Source organism: Centruroides sculpturatus, unplaced genomic scaffold (genome assembly GCF_000671375.1).
Source record: "Centruroides sculpturatus isolate CEXI.00-Female unplaced genomic scaffold, Cexi_2.0 scaffold176, whole genome shotgun sequence".
Classification (NCBI taxonomy): domain Eukaryota; kingdom Metazoa; phylum Arthropoda; class Arachnida; order Scorpiones; family Buthidae; genus Centruroides; species Centruroides sculpturatus.
Genome location: NW_019384551.1, coordinates 475,536 through 496,919, shown reverse-complemented (window position 1 = coordinate 496,919; position 21,384 = coordinate 475,536). Strand labels below are relative to the sequence as shown.

At 28.9% G+C, this 21,384-nt stretch overlaps 3 protein-coding genes across 3 annotated transcripts in view; all 3 read left to right on the top strand.

Moving 5' to 3' along the window:
- Window positions 1–7,473, top strand: part of LOC111623665 (protein pellino-like) — a 97,262-nt gene extending 89,789 nt beyond the window's left edge. Inside the window, exon 5 of the mRNA XM_023366334.1 lies at window positions 7,199–7,473. Within this exon, the coding sequence (XP_023222102.1) occupies window positions 7,199–7,246 (48 nt within the window). The 3' untranslated portion in view covers window positions 7,247–7,473. The remainder of the gene's footprint in view (window positions 1–7,198) is intronic.
- LOC111623664 (protein pellino-like) lies at window positions 1,557–6,943 on the top strand. Its single transcript, XM_023366333.1, has 4 exons — window positions 1,557–2,005; window positions 3,975–4,073; window positions 6,495–6,710; window positions 6,824–6,943. The coding sequence occupies exons 1-4, from the start codon at window positions 1,886–1,888 to the stop codon at window positions 6,941–6,943; spliced, it is 555 nt and encodes a 184-aa protein (XP_023222101.1). The 5' UTR covers window positions 1,557–1,885.
- Window positions 7,289–17,515, top strand: LOC111623676 (protein pellino-like). The gene is made up of 5 exons (XM_023366345.1): window positions 7,289–7,309; window positions 8,820–8,918; window positions 11,340–11,555; window positions 11,669–11,784; window positions 17,322–17,515. The coding sequence occupies exons 1-5, from the start codon at window positions 7,289–7,291 to the stop codon at window positions 17,446–17,448; spliced, it is 579 nt and encodes a 192-aa protein (XP_023222113.1). The 3' UTR covers window positions 17,449–17,515.
- The last annotated feature ends 3,869 nt before the right edge of the window (window positions 17,516–21,384 follow it).

Here is a 21,384-nt window from a genome sequence, read left to right as displayed (position 1 = left end):
TATAAATAAATATCTACATATGATTTTATATATATTATAAATCTATATATGATAAAATCATATGTAGATATTTATTTTTAAAAATTCAAGGATAAATAGACAATTAAAATTCTCTATAATAGAAGAAACACCGAAAAAATATTAAGAGGCTTTTCATAATGTGGTCTTTTCAAACACTTCACATGATCTCATTTAATATGTTCCTAATCACACATCTCAGAAACATCAAAATTACACAGTGAAATTGACCTTTATTTTGAGGCATATGAGTTGAACATATTAAGACTTAATATGTTCAACTAATGCAGAATGGATTACTATCAATAAAATAAATCTTGGCATTATAAAATAAAATATGCAAATACAAATTTTTCTATTTACTGTATCAATAAAATTAATATACAAAATAATATATATATGAACATTTAAAATGAATAAAACTGTGAATTATAATTTTGAACAAAATAGTTGAAACGTGATACGGCAAAGATTAGGATGATGATAATTTAGAAATATCTGGGGATGCTGTGTTATCAACTTCAAAATATACAGCAAACACACCAACAACTGAAGATTGAAATGTGTAATTTTCAGATTAACTTCAATAAATGTAAATATTTATTAAATTATCAGTGAAAAATATGTTGTAGCAAAATTGATTGTATTATGTCGTAAATGTGTTCTCAGTTATGAGTTGTATAACTTAAATTAATAAACTAAACTGAAACTAATTTGGAAATATGAGCATTAAGCATTGTTGGTTGTTCAATTAAGTTTGAAGTTCATACAGTCTCTTACTCTTACTTTAACTTTCTTCAGAATTTTAAAAGTTGAAATCCATTCAACTTTTTGTAATTTTAATTTTTTCTGAAATAATAAAACAAACATACAATGTTATTATATGAAGATACAAAAATGCTAGTTTAACAAATATTTCTGCTGTATATTTTCCAATATCTGTTTTTTTAAAAAAAGAAAAATAAGATCTGAATCTAAACTATCCTGTTAGAACAGTAGTTTATATAATTCTAGTGATGCATAGATATTACTTTAATTTTTATAAATTTAAGTCATTACTTTTATTAATGTTAGTCTATTGCGACTATAATTTATTAATTAACAGGACAAGTTAAATCAGTATAATGACTCCTATTAATACATTATAGTCACAAAAGACTAACATTAATAAAATACAGTAGAGCGTCGTTTATCCGAAAGTCAATTATTCGAAAGAATTCCAGTCGGCAAATTTAAATTTTCGCCTGTGCTGTGGCACTGCAATTTTTGGCTACGTCTTGGGCTACTCAAACATTTTACGTTTTTGATATTAAATTAACTTCTGAACTATAATTTTTTATTGTTTTTATATTTTTCAATATATTTATTTTGTTTGTACAAAATAAAAAAAGAATTTTTAACGATACTATAGTCTTCGTTAGGCTTAACATTGATGAAAATTCAATGTGAAGCGACACGCAATGGAGAAAAATTTTAACATGCGATAGGTTAATATAGTTTTTCGTACATAATCGGTTATCCAAAATATCGATTTTCTGAACCCCAGTCCCCAATTGATTTGGATAAACGACGCTCTACTGTAGTATTTAAAAAGCTAGAGATAAGTTACTGTTATTTAATACTCAATGTTGAAATTAATTTTCATTCATTACTTTACTATTATTAATAAAACTGACTCTCTTGTTCACTTTTCAGTATTTCAGTTTAGTAGATTTAATTAGGAGCAAGCATTCAAAATTGAAATTTATTTTGAAGCTCTCTTACCTGTTTAAATTTATCAGGCACATTGAATTTTCTTTAGGAAAAGGCTACAAAGTGGCAACAAAGTGGTGAAATTGATGGTTTAACTACAAATGGTGTTTTAATAATGCATCCTAGAGGTCCTTTCTCTGCTGGGACAGAAGCTGGAATTTGGAGAGAGATATCAGTTGGAGGTGGTGTCTATTACTTAAGAATAACCAGATCTGCTGCTCAGAAAGGTGTAAAAGTAAGTTAGTTTTTTTTTTGTTTATTCATGTTTAATAAAGTATTTTAATGTAAAGATGTTTACACCAAAAGTCTATTATAGTAGAGCAATCTAAAGTGAGAAGAAGATATATATTATACATAATCATTTTGCTTTTTATATCAGTTTTATTCATTTAATCCTGAGCACTATTTTGGAAATTTGTGTTTAATAATTCATTTCACCAATTATTGGATTAATTTAATTATATATATTGTAATGTTTTTAGGACAGAGTAATATTAATTTACAGCAATTGTACATTGTCAGAAGCAGTTTGCAAAATTCTTTCAAAATATAGTGCTTTTCTCATTGCTCATAAAGTGCATCAAAAATGCTCTATATACTTTATTTTTAATTATTACATGTTTTAACCATTTAATAACACATCAAAGTGCTAAATACTTACATATTGCACTATATTTATACTGTAATATTTAGCATTTTGATATTTGATTAAAAAATAATTTGACATTAATATCAAAGTTTTTCTTGGTAAAACAAGTTCTTCAGAGAGTTAAAATATATGTAATTTTTGAAAAACTTCTGTCAACATTAGCTGAGCTGAACAGGAATGAGAAGGCTTTTATAGCAAGATTACTGAATAGTCATGTTTTTTGAATAGATTTGCCTGAATTTCACAGAATTGTGACCCTCTTCTGACAAATTTTCAATTAGGTTTTAGTTGCAGACTATGACAGCAATTAGTACATACCAACATACCATATTTACTTGCATATAAGATGACCTCACATATAGAATGAGGTGTGACTTTAAAAATCAAAGTAAAGAAAATTAGATTTATTAATACACTTCTAATTTTATTTTGTTTAATTAAAAGTAAAATAGCAAATAAACGTAAATGCACACATTGTCCTGCAAAAATTACTGGCATTTTAAACTTTAAGGAAAAATCTTGTAAAATCAACAACATAAAGTGTTTGTGTAAAGCTGGACAATCAGAAAACTTTTTTTGCCAATTCTTAACAGTCGAATCCACTCTCCATCGATTATATTTATGAGTTTCTCCAAATTCTGATTTCCAAATAATCATCTGTTTTTACATGGGAATGGATTAAAACTTATATCAATCTCTCGTGTGATTTTGGAATGTTAACCTGAAATTTAATCAAAAGCTTTGCTTTTTCTATTGCTATTCATCTTTACTTCTGACAATATATAACTATTGAAATTATCCAGATAATGTACTTATGTTTTTAAATACAAAAGGGTGATCATCCGGCAAAATGTGCGAATACACAATTCGCAAAAATTACTTGCAAAAACACAAAGAATCTTTTTCTTGTTCATATAGGACAATCTAGGAACTTGAAGCTGTGATAAATGAATGTCTTATATGTGAGTAAATATGGTAATTTTCTGAAAACAGATACAGTTAAATTTTATTTTGCTACAAAGATTTGGATCAATATGATGAATTTGCTCTCAGAAAACAATAGCTGAATGTTGTCATTCATATATACTGCTATTTACTTGGAAATTCATTTATATCTAGCAGTTTTCAGTTTTTGCCACGCATCACTTGCAACAAAACTATGCTCAGGTTGAACTTGAAGCTTATAAATTAATATGCAGATATCAAAGGACACTGAGCCTATAGTTTTAGCTTCAACTCAAAGTTTTTGTTTTGTACAAAAAGTGACAGGTAGCAAATCTCTCATCATCAGATAGTAGAGAAATCCATTTCTTCAAAGCTGGAAGATTTTTTAGATTGTGCAACTTGGAACCATGCAGCTCATAGTGTAATTACAGAAACATGCAATAAAGCAGTTGCTTGTTTTTCTCTCTGAATATAATTCAGAAGAATTCTTTTTCTGCTTCAGTACTTTAACAGTTACTGCTCTCACACCAGTATTAAACTGAAATATATTAATTAATTATTATTATTAATATTAATTTTTGAAGTAATTTGTTTTTACCTGCTATTTTAGATTGAAGAAGATACAAATATTTTACAAGATGGAACTTTAATTGACCTCTGTGGAGCAACTTTATTATGGCGTTCGGCAGAAGGTCTTAGCAGATCTCCAGTAAGTATTAATAAAAATACTGTTGGTATTTTTGTGGGGTCATGTATTAAAATTACAGTATATCTAATTAATTTATAAGAGAATAGTTATGATTAAGGGTGATGATGCTCTGATGATGATGATTATTAAAACATGAAGTTTTTCATGCTGCAATATAGAATTTAATTTTTTTGAATAGATGTTTTACAATATTTAAGAAAAATTGCAGATTGAAATTTTACTTAAATTTTTAATAGTACAAGGGTGGATTAAATATAAATGGTAATTTTGCTATTCTGCTTAGTACGCAGTTCCTAGCTAGATGATGTAGAGTGCAGTTGATGTTTGATTTGTGAGGAGTGGGGGAATTGGCTTAGTTAACAAGTGCACTCGGTTCTGTTGTCAGTACAGCCATGATCATGTAAAAGGTACATTTGTCTGTTGCACAACACATCATCATAGTTTTTAACTAATGAGGGCGTCAAACCCTCGGAAATTTTTAGTCAATTGAAGGCACAGTTTGTCTCAGAATCGCGAATCACAGAATTTAAAGATGGGCAGGAACATGTCAAAAATGAAGGTCATGATTGACGCCCAAAATGACAACATCCATGCTGTTCAAGAGCTTATTGAACATGATCGTTGGTTAACTGTTGAAATGTCATCAGAAGTGGGTATCAGCTATGGGAGTGTTCAATCCATTATCACTGATCCATCTTGGCTTCAGAAAAATTAATGCCCAATGGGTTCTGAGGTTGTTGACCAGAAATCAAAAACAAGTCAGGTTGAAATGGGCTGGAAAATCCTCGAACACCTTCCTTATAGTCCAGACTTGTCCCCCTATGACTATTTTTTGTTTTCACCCTTGAAGGAATCACTTGGAGGAAAACGACTCACAAGCAGTGAAGAAGTTGAGGAGCGTGTGCGCAATTGGCTCATAACTCACCCTCAATCTTTATATGAGAGAGCGATATTGAAGCTTCCAAATCGTTGGCAAAAGTGTGTAGAACTTGCAGGAGGATATGTAGAGAAGAACTAAAGTTTTCACTTGTGTATATTATTAATCAATAAATGTCTAAAAAAAATTACTGTTTATATTTGATCCACCCTCATATTTTAAATCAAATTATAATAATCCTATAGTAACAGTAAATGCAAGACTTCACCTTTTATGATAAATAAAAATTTTCTAAAATCTCAATTATTGTTAAGTTTTAATGAGAATTCTGCTTTTTTATTTTTTTGTAGTATATATTATATTGATTTAAATTTAAAATTTTTTATGGTTTATAATAAAAATGTTATCATAGATATGAAATGTATCTATGGCATTCATTAAATAGAATCAACATCTCTTAAAACACTGAACATTCTAAAAATATCAGTAATGAAAACAGCACTACATTTCTTTCAAAACATAACTTTTATTATTATGGCATTTCCAAAAATGTGGTACATGACCTAGTAGTAGTATATTAAAAAAAAAAAATGCTGACCTACAGAAAACTTAAAAATTATAACATTTCATCGTTATTTAAATTATTTTTTAATAATGTTGCACAATAATCAGAAACGCAGTAAATTGCTAATTATGATGGAAATTGTCATGTATATATGACTAATTTATGCATTCAAAATGACTTTCAAGAAAAAAATTCAAAATTATCAGTTTCTAGCTGGAAAAGCTTGGCAAGACTGTGTTATACATTTTACATGGATTCTGTATTGAAAACTTTGCTATTAAGATTTTAATGAACAAACAAGTATGTTTTACTATCTAATATAAAATATTGTTTTGGTAAAAATTATTGGTTCTCTAAATTAGGATAAGTTACTAGTTTTCTGTAATTAAGTTACTTGTTTACAAGAGAGATTCATACAAGAATATTTTTTAGATTTTGCACATTTAAAAACATTTTTATTGGTATTTTTCAGTTATTTGTCTCATAAATTTGTTGGTTTTTTTAATTAACTTTTTATGATTATTAAATTTATATATAAGTAAAAAGGAGTATTTATGTGCATATGCATGAATTTAATAGGATGTTTTAAATCTAAAACTTTTGGAAATTTCTCATATTGGTTAACTTAACTAAATGATTGTTCTGTTTGCTATTGATAATTTAAAATTTTATTATAACTTATTGTGGAAGTTATAATTACATTTGCTATCATAAACTGTTCTACTGAAATGACTTTTAAAATATTATACTTTTATTGTATTAGAAAAATCATTTTAAAAAGTAAGCAATGGTTTCTTAAAATACTAGTTTTTTTTTCCTTTTTTTTAACTCAACTAAATGGCTGCCATAATCAATAGGACTATAAATGTATCTAGTTTTTTTTTTATTTTTATTTTTCTATTTTAGGAAATTAATTTAGCTATAATTTCAAAATATATTTCAAAAATTTTAATTTTGACATTTATTTCATAAATTTAAGACAAGGCAACATCTTGAAGAAAAATTGGATGAATTAAATGCTGGAAGACCACAATGTCCAGTTGGACTTAATACACTGGTTATACCACGCAAAGGAACGCTTTCAGCAAATGAAAAGCAACCTTATGTATATTTAAACTGTGGACATGTGCAAGGTTTACATGACTGGGGACAAGAGAAGAATTCTAATGTTCGTATTTGCCCCATATGTTTAGAGGTATAAAATTTTTATTTATAAACTCAGAAAAATGTAATTACTATTGTTCTTTAATAAACATAAAACTATTTTTTCCAATAAGGTGTACTTATTTTCTACATGTAATTAAATAGGTTGGACCTATCGTGAAATTATGTATGGGTATTGAACCAGCATTTTATGTTGATATTGGACCTCCAACTTTTGCCTTTAACCCATGTGGTCATATGGCATCAGAGAAAACAGTAAAGTAAGTAAATTGGATTAAAACTTAAACCAAAAAAGTTGTTCTAAATNCGATGACGTTTTACATAATTATAGGAGTTTTTTACGGATACCGTCGCAATTTTTTCGCAGTTTTATAGGAATCGTAATTATAGGAACCCATTTTATAGGGGGGTCTACTGTACTGGTTTTTTTTTCCATTATTAGATTTTTGTATTTTGGTAATTTATTATCCAGAATACAAAGATAATGCTTAAAAGACTTTTTAAAATCATTCTTAACAGTGCAAAAAATTGTGGAATGCTGTGTACAGCAAATTGTATACTGTGTGAGCAGAGAAAACAGAGAAAAGTTTTTTGTGTTTTACTTTTCTCATGCACACAAAGAGAACAAAAGTAAGTCATAAGTAATATGCACCCTAAATTAAATTAATATTACTTTTATTTTCTATTCTCATGAAATGAGAATTGATCTGTGTTTTATTCACCTCAAAACAAAAAGTTCTCTCTACATTATATTTTTATGATATTGATTTTTCAGAGTGAAACCATAGAATAAATAGAATTAAAACTTTCCATTAATAAAAATGCTTAATGCATCACTGGTTAATATTTTATAAAAAAAAAAATGCATATATTGAAATAAATGACTCTATGAAGGAAAAAAATATATGAGATATTTAGAANTGCATATAAGATGACCTCACATATAGAATGAGGTGTGACTTTAAAAATCAAAGTAAAGAAAATTAGATTTATTAATACACTTCTAATTTTATTTTGTTTAATTAAAAGTAAAATAGCAAATAAACGTAAATGCACACATTGTCCTGCAAAAATTACTGGCATTTTAAACTTTAAGGAAAAATCTTGTAAAATCAACAACATAAAGTGTTTGTGTAAAGCTGGACAATCAGAAAACTTTTTTTGCCAATTCTTAACAGTCGAATCCACTCTCCATCGATTATATTTATGAGTTTCTCCAAATTCTGATTTCCAAATAATCATCTGTTTTTACATGGGAATGGATTAAAACTTATATCAATCTCTCGTGTGATTTTGGAATGTTAACCTGAAATTTAATCAAAAGCTTTGCTTTTTCTATTGCTATTCATCTTTACTTCTGACAATATATAACTATTGAAATTATCCAGATAATGTACTTATGTTTTTAAATACAAAAGGGTGATCATCCGGCAAAATGTGCGAATACACAATTCGCAAAAATTACTTGCAAAAACACAAAGAATCTTTTTCTTGTTCATATAGGACAATCTAGGAACTTGAAGCTGTGATAAATGAATGTCTTATATGTGAGTAAATATGGTAATTTTCTGAAAACAGATACAGTTAAATTTTATTTTGCTACAAAGATTTGGATCAATATGATGAATTTGCTCTCAGAAAACAATAGCTGAATGTTGTCATTCATATATACTGCTATTTACTTGGAAATTCATTTATATCTAGCAGTTTTCAGTTTTTGCCACGCATCACTTGCAACAAAACTATGCTCAGGTTGAACTTGAAGCTTATAAATTAATATGCAGATATCAAAGGACACTGAGCCTATAGTTTTAGCTTCAACTCAAAGTTTTTGTTTTGTACAAAAAGTGACAGGTAGCAAATCTCTCATCATCAGATAGTAGAGAAATCCATTTCTTCAAAGCTGGAAGATTTTTTAGATTGTGCAACTTGGAACCATGCAGCTCATAGTGTAATTACAGAAACATGCAATAAAGCAGTTGCTTGTTTTTCTCTCTGAATATAATTCAGAAGAATTCTTTTTCTGCTTCAGTACTTTAACAGTTACTGCTCTCACACCAGTATTAAACTGAAATATATTAATTAATTATTATTATTAATATTAATTTTTGAAGTAATTTGTTTTTACCTGCTATTTTAGATTGAAGAAGATACAAATATTTTACAAGATGGAACTTTAATTGACCTCTGTGGAGCAACTTTATTATGGCGTTCGGCAGAAGGTCTTAGCAGATCTCCAGTAAGTATTAATAAAAATACTGTTGGTATTTTTGTGGGGTCATGTATTAAAATTACAGTATATCTAATTAATTTATAAGAGAATAGTTATGATTAAGGGTGATGATGCTCTGATGATGATGATTATTAAAACATGAAGTTTTTCATGCTGCAATATAGAATTTAATTTTTTTGAATAGATGTTTTACAATATTTAAGAAAAATTGCAGATTGAAATTTTACTTAAATTTTTAATAGTACAAGGGTGGATTAAATATAAATGGTAATTTTGCTATTCTGCTTAGTACGCAGTTCCTAGCTAGATGATGTAGAGTGCAGTTGATGTTTGATTTGTGAGGAGTGGGGGAATTGGCTTAGTTAACAAGTGCACTCGGTTCTGTTGTCAGTACAGCCATGATCATGTAAAAGGTACATTTGTCTGTTGCACAACACATCATCATAGTTTTTAACTAATGAGGGCGTCAAACCCTCGGAAATTTTTAGTCAATTGAAGGCACAGTTTGTCTCAGAATCGCGAATCACAGAATTTAAAGATGGGCAGGAACATGTCAAAAATGAAGGTCATGATTGACGCCCAAAATGACAACATCCATGCTGTTCAAGAGCTTATTGAACATGATCGTTGGTTAACTGTTGAAATGTCATCAGAAGTGGGTATCAGCTATGGGAGTGTTCAATCCATTATCACTGATCCATCTTGGCTTCAGAAAAATTAATGCCCAATGGGTTCTGAGGTTGTTGACCAGAAATCAAAAACAAGTCAGGTTGAAATGGGCTGGAAAATCCTCGAACACCTTCCTTATAGTCCAGACTTGTCCCCCTATGACTATTTTTTGTTTTCACCCTTGAAGGAATCACTTGGAGGAAAACGACTCACAAGCAGTGAAGAAGTTGAGGAGCGTGTGCGCAATTGGCTCATAACTCACCCTCAATCTTTATATGAGAGAGCGATATTGAAGCTTCCAAATCGTTGGCAAAAGTGTGTAGAACTTGCAGGAGGATATGTAGAGAAGAACTAAAGTTTTCACTTGTGTATATTATTAATCAATAAATGTCTAAAAAAAATTACTGTTTATATTTGATCCACCCTCATATTTTAAATCAAATTATAATAATCCTATAGTAACAGTAAATGCAAGACTTCACCTTTTATGATAAATAAAAATTTTCTAAAATCTCAATTATTGTTAAGTTTTAATGAGAATTCTGCTTTTTTATTTTTTTGTAGTATATATTATATTGATTTAAATTTAAAATTTTTTATGGTTTATAATAAAAATGTTATCATAGATATGAAATGTATCTATGGCATTCATTAAATAGAATCAACATCTCTTAAAACACTGAACATTCTAAAAATATCAGTAATGAAAACAGCACTACATTTCTTTCAAAACATAACTTTTATTATTATGGCATTTCCAAAAATGTGGTACATGACCTAGTAGTAGTATATTAAAAAAAAAAAATGCTGACCTACAGAAAACTTAAAAATTATAACATTTCATCGTTATTTAAATTATTTTTTAATAATGTTGCACAATAATCAGAAACGCAGTAAATTGCTAATTATGATGGAAATTGTCATGTATATATGACTAATTTATGCATTCAAAATGACTTTCAAGAAAAAAATTCAAAATTATCAGTTTCTAGCTGGAAAAGCTTGGCAAGACTGTGTTATACATTTTACATGGATTCTGTATTGAAAACTTTGCTATTAAGATTTTAATGAACAAACAAGTATGTTTTACTATCTAATATAAAATATTGTTTTGGTAAAAATTATTGGTTCTCTAAATTAGGATAAGTTACTAGTTTTCTGTAATTAAGTTACTTGTTTACAAGAGAGATTCATACAAGAATATTTTTTAGATTTTGCACATTTAAAAACATTTTTATTGGTATTTTTCAGTTATTTGTCTCATAAATTTGTTGGTTTTTTTAATTAACTTTTTATGATTATTAAATTTATATATAAGTAAAAAGGAGTATTTATGTGCATATGCATGAATTTAATAGGATGTTTTAAATCTAAAACTTTTGGAAATTTCTCATATTGGTTAACTTAACTAAATGATTGTTCTGTTTGCTATTGATAATTTAAAATTTTATTATAACTTATTGTGGAAGTTATAATTACATTTGCTATCATAAACTGTTCTACTGAAATGACTTTTAAAATATTATACTTTTATTGTATTAGAAAAATCATTTTAAAAAGTAAGCAATGGTTTCTTAAAATACTAGTTTTTTTTTCCTTTTTTTTAACTCAACTAAATGGCTGCCATAATCAATAGGACTATAAATGTATCTAGTTTTTTTTTTATTTTTATTTTTCTATTTTAGGAAATTAATTTAGCTATAATTTCAAAATATATTTCAAAAATTTTAATTTTGACATTTATTTCATAAATTTAAGACAAGGCAACATCTTGAAGAAAAATTGGATGAATTAAATGCTGGAAGACCACAATGTCCAGTTGGACTTAATACACTGGTTATACCACGCAAAGGAACGCTTTCAGCAAATGAAAAGCAACCTTATGTATATTTAAACTGTGGACATGTGCAAGGTTTACATGACTGGGGACAAGAGAAGAATTCTAATGTTCGTATTTGCCCCATATGTTTAGAGGTATAAAATTTTTATTTATAAACTCAGAAAAATGTAATTACTATTGTTCTTTAATAAACATAAAACTATTTTTTCCAATAAGGTGTACTTATTTTCTACATGTAATTAAATAGGTTGGACCTATCGTGAAATTATGTATGGGTATTGAACCAGCATTTTATGTTGATATTGGACCTCCAACTTTTGCCTTTAACCCATGTGGTCATATGGCATCAGAGAAAACAGTAAAGTAAGTAAATTGGATTAAAACTTAAACCAAAAAAGTTGTTCTAAATATAAATATTTTAGAAAATTTTTATACACACACAACAAATTAGTTAAATAAATGTTTGTTTCTAAAAAATAATTTTGAACTCCTAATTAAATTTTATTAGGAGTTCAATCTAAAATCTAAAATTTAATTAAATTAAATTTTAGATTTAAATATGACAAAATGAGATTTTAATCTATATAACCTCTGAATTAAATATTTTCAAGTAAGCATTTATAGAGGCTTATGTTAAAGATAAAGAAAAATCATTTATTATATTTATAAGAATAATTGATTAATAAAGATTTTTTTCTATTTAAAAAAATATTGTAGAAATAAAATTTTGAATGATTTCAAGGAATATTTGATCAGCTAATATTGTTAGCATCAGGGCTGTGGAGTCATGTAAAAATCTACCGACTTCGACTCTGACTTTTTCTTACCATCCGACTCCAACCAGGAGCGGACTTGTTACCGAAAGAAACCAGGAAATTCTGATGTCATCACATGACTTCAGAATAAAAAATTCAATAAGTGAAGTTTTAATAAAGATAGAACATAGAAACTTTTTATTCCAAAGATAAAAGACTCCTCTAAGTACAATAATATGTAAATATGTATTCGATAATTTTTACTTTTCCAGTTGTTATATATAACAAAGGGAAAGTGTAGTGCTCAGTCAAAAAATGACCCCTCCCAAATTTTTACATCTTTAGACTCAGGACACCTTGAAATTTCATAATATGCAAAAGATTCGAGGTTTTTTTCTTTATGTGTGGATGTTAGACTATGGGGGGCATGACAGGGTGAACAAAATCATTGTTCACCCTGTTTGAAGCCTAATAATTTCTTTTGTCAGAGTGGTTAGAATCGGAGTCATAAGGCTTAACACAGCAGTTAAGCGTCAAAGTGGTTGAACTAAATCGTGTCCCCATTTACATTGTAACATCTTAGATGAGAACATCTTAATGGGTTTTACTGTACTTTTATAAAATGACAAAAAAGCTTAATTTAAGGATAGTGATGAGTTTTATTTTATTTTTTAATTTTGAATGCTAATAACGAGTAAAATAGTCATTGACACGTGACCCCTTTTATGTCTTCACCCTGTCGACCTTTAATTAAGAACCAAAATTTAATAGTATTAATGCCCCTTTATATGCAAGCTACAGTGCCACATTTCGTTTTTTAAACTTTACCCATTCTGAGATATTGTTTAATATCTCAGAACAGAAAATAAAGAAGTTAAACAAATTAGAAGCCAACACACACGCATGCACAAATTTTTCCCTTTTATTGACTTTTTTGGGGGGTTGGGAGGTCTCCAAATGTATAGATTTGCAAAAAAAAAAAAAAAGAAAAAACTTGGAGGATCAAATTTGATGCGATTCCAATACTTTTCCATTTTATATACATAGCAAGTTGGTAAGTAAAAAGGAAAAAAACAAGTTTTAAAAAAAAAAAAAGGAGTTGGAGTTGGTGGATTTTTTGATGACTCTGACTCCAGCTAAAACACCAAAACTCCACAACTCCGACTCCACAGCCCTGGTTAGCATGTAATGTTTAGTTTAAATATACTGTAGACTCCCCTATAACACTGTAGATACTTTCCGTGTTATATGAATTCTGTGTTGTACGAGTCACTTAAATACATGAGCCAATCACAGCCCGGCACGTGTGCAGTTTAGTAGCTACGGCTGTTTGAAAGGCTTTCTTCCATAAAATTAATCGATTCTAGACTAATTTGACTCAACATTTCCAAAACACATATAATTTTTTGAGAATAATCCATATAAACTATGCTATAAACAAAAAATTGTAGGGTTACTTACCAAGTGTGTGTCATTCGACGATGCCATTGCTTAAGCTTGTTTTCATCGTGGAGCAGTTCATCAACGGCGGGCGTGTGTTTCCTGATAAGTTATTTTTCTGCAAAAAATTTGCTGAACTTTGGAGACGACATTAATATAAATATAATTTTTATGGCTGTTAAATAATAAATGATTTTTAATAGGTCCGCTGCTTGTTTAAACTCGACGGTTTGTGCAATGTCTGTTATTGGTCCAGATTTGACCAAGCCTGTCACGACATGAGTCAGCAATGACGTTTACCGTGTTATATGAGTCTCTTTTAGCGTGCTATATGAACATGATCACAATTTTTTCACCGTGTTATACGAATCCGTGTTATATGAACCCATGTTATGGGGGAGATCTACTGTAATAAATAATTTAAAATGAATATGGATAACAGGTAGCAGTATGCCATATATTATAAATTGCCATAGAAAAGAGAGTACTTTTCTATGGCCAAATGGATTGAGATCAATAAAAAAAAAAATACATTTTTTTTTTATCGATCTCAATCCATTTGGCCCTCTTGTTCTTCAAATCTCATTCCATTTGGTTTTTAGTTGTGAGGACATCTAAAAAGCTTGGTTTATTGATGACATGCATATTTGACAGCCTTGAATGTTTATTGTTTATTACCTTCAGAATGAGTCCCTTGCATTGCTAGTCTCTGTATAGCATGAGTGTCTTGTACAAATAAAATTTTCATTACTTGCAGTGCCAAAAATATCCCAGTGGTGAGTTTTGGTGCTAGTTTTTTTTATGATGTCGTCTTCGACATGTTCTGAAATGTCATCAGGCCAGGTTTACGAGGGCTATTTTTTAAATAAGGTCCATTTTTTAATAACAAGAAAAATACTGTAAATATCATTAAAATACATTTTTTCCCATATTCTACATACTTTTATCTACTTTTCTACATAATTTCCATTTTTGTTTAAACATTTGTCATACTGCTCAAAAATTTTTTTAATTTCGACTTCAAAGAAATCTGCCACCTGCCACCGGAAGACATTAGGCCATGCCACTTGTCTTATATGGCACGGCGGAGTTTTCTCAAGGTCACAATCAGCATCAGAATTGATTGTTGTGCCTCTTGGCATAAAATCACTAACAAAGTTTCCTGTCCCAAAAGACAGTTGCCATGATCTTTCGTGCTGAAATTGAATAACAGATTGTATCTTACAGTCGAAGGGTGACTTAGTTTTCTTAACCCTTTATGGCCTGAATTTTCATTTTTTGATAAATATTTTTTATATTTCTCATTTTATCATCAGAAGAGGTGTTTATTAACAGATAAGTAAATAAAAAAAAATTAAAATGTAAATTAAACAGCTTGGACTATCTATTATTTCTACCTACAAAATTTTTATAATTACACTTTTGCCTGACTTAACCCTTTATGGCCTGAATTTTCATTTTTTCATCAGAAGAGGTGTTTGTTAACAGATAAGTAAATAAAAAAAAATTAAAATGTAAATTAAAAATTTTTTAATTATGGGACTTATAAGTCCCGTCAGGCTTTAGAGCACATTTGGACTTAACAAGTTTTTTCTTGTTTAATATTTCGAAAATAAAATATTTTTGTTTTATATAAAGATCTTTTATCATAGAAATTTGCAAATTAAATGCATAATTATATATATTAAGTATTTGTTAACTTTTACTGTATAATAAGGTCAAAATATGAAAAAAAAATTAAAATGCATGACAAAACTAAAATAAAATTTATTGGTTTAATAATTTATGATTAGTAAAGATGTAAAAAGCTATTTTTTCCCCATTTACACACAAGAAAACTTTACGTAATGTGCATTTTGTATATGGTTTTGATGTGTATCAACATCAAATGGAAATTTTTTTGATATAAAATTATCTATTTATATATATATAAGTCTTATATGTATATTAACTATAAAAATGTTAAACAAATTCATAAATTTATAAAGCACAATGTAGAAAATACAAATTTCTAACATTTACAAAAAAGATTCCCTCAGGCCTGACGGGACTCATAAGTCCCAAACATATTTTGATCTCATACAGCTTGCAAACCATTAATTCTACAAACGTAATACATTAAAATCAAACTACACATATCTAGAATACATATTAAAAAATACAAAGACATTTAACTTGAAAACAATAAGTAGAATTTAGCAACAAAGAAAGCAATATCAGCTACTACCATTCAAACAACACACGATGTGAAACTTTTTTCAACAAAACTAAAACAAAAACAGTTTGAAAGTTACTACCCTCTAGAAGAGAAAAAGAACACTTTATACAATGATAAAATGTAAGTTCCAGAAAGCTATAATGCATACACTATGAAATAAAAAATATCAAAGATAGTGGGACTAGAAAGTCCCGTCAGGCAATAAAGGGTTTCTTAAACATTATAAACTTCTACAGTTCAGCACACAGACAGACAATATGGCTGCAAATGGCATCTAAACACGTGCAAAGCATGCTGAAAGCAGAAGCTCATGCTCACTGCTGCAATCGCGCGTCTTTCTCATTCTCATTCACAAATGGACCTTATTTAAAAAATATCCCTCATAGTTGCATTTGGACTGCTGAATATCTCTAGAGAATGTTAAGTAGGGATACTTTAGTTATTTTTACAATAATTTTAGATAATTAATTTTTTATTTTTAGTCATAATTTGTCAAAAATATACTATTTTAAAAAGAAGAAAAACGAAAAAAAGTTTATATTATTATTGATATTTCATATCAGAATGATTATTTATGCTTTCATTTAGTTTTTTAACATTTTGTTTTAGAAAATGATGATATATTTTCTGTTCTGTTCCTTTATTAATTAAATACATTTATAATTTTCACTTCATGCATATATAAATTTTTATTTATAACTTGAATATTTATTTAATTTGTATTTACTATAAATGTTGAATAAATTCATTTAAAGAACACAGTTATTGGAAATAAAATCAATATTATAAAAATTTTGTAATATAATAAATTTATGTAAGTAAACCATATTTTGATGACTTTTATGGAAATTTATTAGTTGTGGTCAAAAGTTTGGAAATTTCATTTTATTTGAATAAGTTTTAATAATTTTGTTATCAATTTAAACAAATATTAATTTTTATACAAAACTGATCCAAAAACATCTCAGAATAAAAAAGAGAAATCAATATTTGGAATGAAGTTTGTTATTTTTCTTTTCAAGAGAAGACTGAGAAGATTCTTTAAAAGTAGAGAGATTTCATTCCTAATATTGATTTCTTTTTCTTCTTATTTTGAGATATTTTAAGTTCAATCTTGTTTAACAATTAACATTTTATTATGATTGAAAATTAATTTATTTTAATAAATTTTAATAATTTTAAAAAATAAGAAACAATTTTGGCCTTGACTGTATATCTATCTACAAGAGTTAGTAAAGCTTATTTGGCAATAAATATTTCTATCCTAGGTATGATCAAGGAAAAGGATCTATTACATAACCAAAATTAGTTATCATATATTAAAAAATATGAATCCTTAGAAATTAACAGATCAATGTTAAAATTTTTATTTTATTTAACATAGAAAATATTAATTTTAAGTAAAACTAATCAATTTTTAATTTTTGATTTTTTTTAGTTTTATATGCATATTTAATTATTTTTGTATTAAATTTTTTTTATTTCAGATATTGGGCATCAATTCCTATACCTCATGGTACAAACACCTTTCATGCTGCATGCCCATTCTGTGCAACACCATTGTCTGGACATCCTGGTTATGTGAGACTTATATTTCAAGATCATGTCGACTGAGCTCAAATACTTTCTGGAGCCAACACAAATCGGAATTGTTGTTTATATATAAAACAAATTATATATATATAGTCTTCTGACAGAAGATACCACATTGGTAATTTATAAAAGACTTCAATATCTGCCAGTATATCATAAAAGAACAGATGCCAAAAACCTGTGATCCTGTTCTTCTGTGCAGGAATTGCCACCTAGCACAAAACACCATTATTCAGACTTTGGTTTCAAGGTTCTCTTCACGATTTTTCTTCCTTTGGTTTTGTGATTTGAACAAGATGGATAGTCAAGTACACCAAGTCATTTTGTGATTATTTGCATACAGTGGACCAGTTCAATGTATTCTATTTATGATACATATTGCAGATTCTTATTTAATCATGCTTGTTTCCATTCTTTGTAAACTTTATGATCAAATTTTTCTCCTCATATTTCGCACCATTCCTATTTATCATATTATTCCCAAATGAATTTTGAAATGTTATCATTGAAAGGACATTTTATGCAATTAAATGTGTATCTGTGTGCATATTGATAAGCTTTTTGAAAGTAAATAGTGATTTTTGTGGGTTTTATTATTTTGTTTATATAATAATTATTATTCATATATCATTATTATTATAGAAAATGACAATAGTTGTGAATTATTTTTAGTCTTCTGATAGAGATCAACATGTTAGATCTCTTTGTGATGTTTTACAAAATACTTCACATGACCATGGCAAGTGTTCATAACCAAAAAACAAAAAGTAAACTAAGATTGTTTCTCATTTCTAATTCAGACAATCCAAACATCTTCCACTAGAACAGCAAAACTTTATTGATATTATTTTGAACTGTTAAGAGAAGAAAAGAAAAATTTCTGTGACATCCATTAGTTGCAATTTATTAAAAACTTTATTCAAGTTTGTACATTGTTTACACTCTTAGATTGTTTATGTGAAATTCAAGTGTTCAGATATTCAGTAAAGTGTTTGCTTTCTTGTTAATTTGTGTACAGTGTTGTAAATCTGGTCACAAAATTTTCAAAATTTTGATCTCAGCAGGTGACCTTTCTTTGGAAATCTGCAGACAGAAAGAACTCCATTAACAGTGCAACAGTTCCAGATGCAATTGGATATGTGAACATTCAACATCAGATAATAAAATAAATTTTTGTGCACATTGTCTTTATTCTTTTCTTCATATACATGATAAACTGCAAAATGACAAAGTTAGATAAATTAAGACTTAATATCAAGTTTGTTAAAAATAATATTAACTTTATGATTATAATATTAATAATTTTGTTTTTGCTAGAAGCAGGGTCTGTACAGACCTGGAAAGTCAGGGAATACCGCGGAATCAGTCTTCGCTCTCGTTCCCTTTTGATCCGAATACGTCTTTAAATTTGGTTCGGTATAGGTAGGTCTAAGAAAATCGGAGAGACCAAACAAATGGCAAGATTTGTCGCGCTTATATCTCGTAACTTATAAATGATAGTTTCACGATTTAAATTTTGTTTATGTCCGTATTTAAAATGGTGGGGGAGAGGTAGCAGTTGCAAGTGAAAACTGAAAATAGCAGCATTTGGGCAGTGAAACTTTGGATGGCGAGGAGATAGGGTGTCGAAATCGGTGTCGATTTGTAGAGAACGACGGAATATACAATATTACTTAGCAATAATAAACAGACAAAATAGAATTTGTAAAGTTATAAGCCGATAGCTGTGCAAGTCGAAGAAATTGCAAAGGAAAATACGAACAGAAATGTAAGAAACTTATATTATTGGAAAGAAAAATTGAAAAGAAATCAGAAAAGTTCAAAATGATTAATGCAGATAGTATAGAGAGCGTAAGAAAACCGAGCGCGTCAACTCCGATCCAAATACTTCAAGTGCGCCACCACATGAACCGATAGGTATTGACTTGGAATGTGATAACCAATAAGACTTTATTCGTTTACATCTTATCCTTTAATAATACAAAGATTGATTGACACCTTAAACGATTGCGATTTTGTTCCATACACAACAGTGGCGTAGCGAACATAACTGGCGCCCGGGGCATGACACTTTATTGACGCCCCTTTCCCCTCCAGAAACAAATCTTGTTTCTCTTGGAGACCATTTGGCGCCCCTCTGCGAGTGGCGCCTGGGGCATGATAGAACCCCTTCCCCTTGCTACGCTAGTGGTACACAACCCTTCCAACCTTTCTGACCTGTACATCTGGCTATTTCTCCCACACAGACTGCGCGATTTCTTCTGTTTAAATTATTTTGAATTTACCGTCTCCTCGCTTTAAGAAAATTCGATTTTACGACCCGACGCAAATCTTTTTCTTATTTAAACAAAATTTACGAATTAAATTAAATCATAAGTTTTTATATGACGTAGCTAATTATGTAATCGATTTTACGCCTAGGTTTTCGTTTTTTGTACGTGAATAGTGTTTTTAATTTAACAAAAAATTATATAATTATATACAAAATGGGCTTAAATAGACTTTGTCATATATTACATAATGGAAAGGGGAAATGCAGAGACGTTAATAAGTCAGGGAATCAAACATGGAATTACCTGTACCGACCCTGCAGAAGAAAATTTCTTCTAGGAAGAGTCTTACTCAACTTTGTAGCTTTCTTTTAAATTTATATATAATATATATATATATACAGTAGAGCATCGATTATCCGACTCAATTGGGGACTCAGGTTGGTCGGATAACCGAAAAGAATGAAAAAATAAATTATTACTATAGTATATTAGGATATTAGTAACAGGACTGTGGAGTCGGAGTCGTCAAAAAATCCGCCGACTCCGACTCCTTTTTACTTACCAACTTGTTATATATATAAAACGGAAAATTATTGGAATCGTGTCAAATTTGACCCTCCAACTTTTTTTTCTGAAAATCTATACGTTTGGAGACCTCCCGAACCCCTCAAAAAAGTCAGTAAAGGGGAAAAATTCGCATGCGTGTGTGTTGGCATCTAATTTGTTTAATTTCTTTATTTTCTGTTATGAGATATTAAACAATATCTCAGAATGGGTAAAGTTTAAGAAACGAAATGTGGCACTGTAGCTTGCGTATAAAGGGGCATTAATACTATTAAATTTTGGTTCTTAATTAAAGGTCGACAGGGTGAAGACATAAAAGTGGTCATGTGTCATATCTCTCAATGAATATTTTACTCGTTATTAGCATTCAAAATTAAAAAATAAAATAAAATAAAACTCGTCTCTACCCTCAAAGTAAGCTTTTTAGCCATTTTATAATAGTACTGTAAAACCCATTAAGATGCTTAATAACAAACACCTGTGTTAAACCATCTGACTCCGATTCTGACCACGCTGACCACAGAAATTATTAGGCTTCAAACAGGGTGAACAAAATCATGCCCCCACACACAGTCTAACATCCACACATATAGAAATAAACCTCGAATCTTGCATATCTCAAAATTTCAAGGTGTCCTGAGTTCAAAAATGTAAAAATTTGGGAGGGGTCATTTTTTGAGCGAGTGCTACACTTTTCCTCTGTTATATATAACAGCCGGAAAAGTAAAAATTATGGAATACATATTTATATATTACTTAGAGAAATCTTTTAGCTTTGGAATAAAAAGTTTCTACGCTCTATCTTTATTAGAACTCCATTTATTGAATCTTTTATTCTGAGGTCACGTGATGACATCAGAAATTCCGGGTTTCTTTCGGTAACAAATCCACCTCTGGTCGGAGTCGGTAGATTTTTACGCGACTTCACAGCCCTGATTAGTAAATCCCATGTAATTAGTTTATTAGTATATCGCTATTAACTAACTTTGCGTTGAATTTTCATTGATGTTTAGCCTAACAAATTTTTTTCTAAAATAATAATCATCGCTATTGTATCGTTAAAAATTATTTTATTGCTCACGAAATAAACAACCACTCATAATTAGAAAATTAATTCTCG

Bases quoted from the DNA above. Each gene is read 5' to 3' on its own strand.
- LOC111623664 (XM_023366333.1), top strand. From the start codon at position 1,886: ATGCATCCTAGAGGTCCTTTCTCTGCTGGGACAGAAGCTGGAATTTGG. The intron at 2,006-3,974 runs GTAAGTTAGTTT...CTGCTATTTTAG, and splicing joins CTGCTCAGAAAGGTGTAAAA to ATTGAAGAAGATACAAATAT. The intron at 6,711-6,823 runs GTATAAAATTTT...GTAATTAAATAG, and splicing joins TTTGCCCCATATGTTTAGAG to GTTGGACCTATCGTGAAATT.
- LOC111623676 (XM_023366345.1), top strand. From the start codon at position 7,289: ATGCACACAAAGAGAACAAAA. The intron at 7,310-8,819 runs GTAAGTCATAAG...CTGCTATTTTAG, and splicing joins TGCACACAAAGAGAACAAAA to ATTGAAGAAGATACAAATAT. The intron at 11,556-11,668 runs GTATAAAATTTT...GTAATTAAATAG, and splicing joins TTTGCCCCATATGTTTAGAG to GTTGGACCTATCGTGAAATT.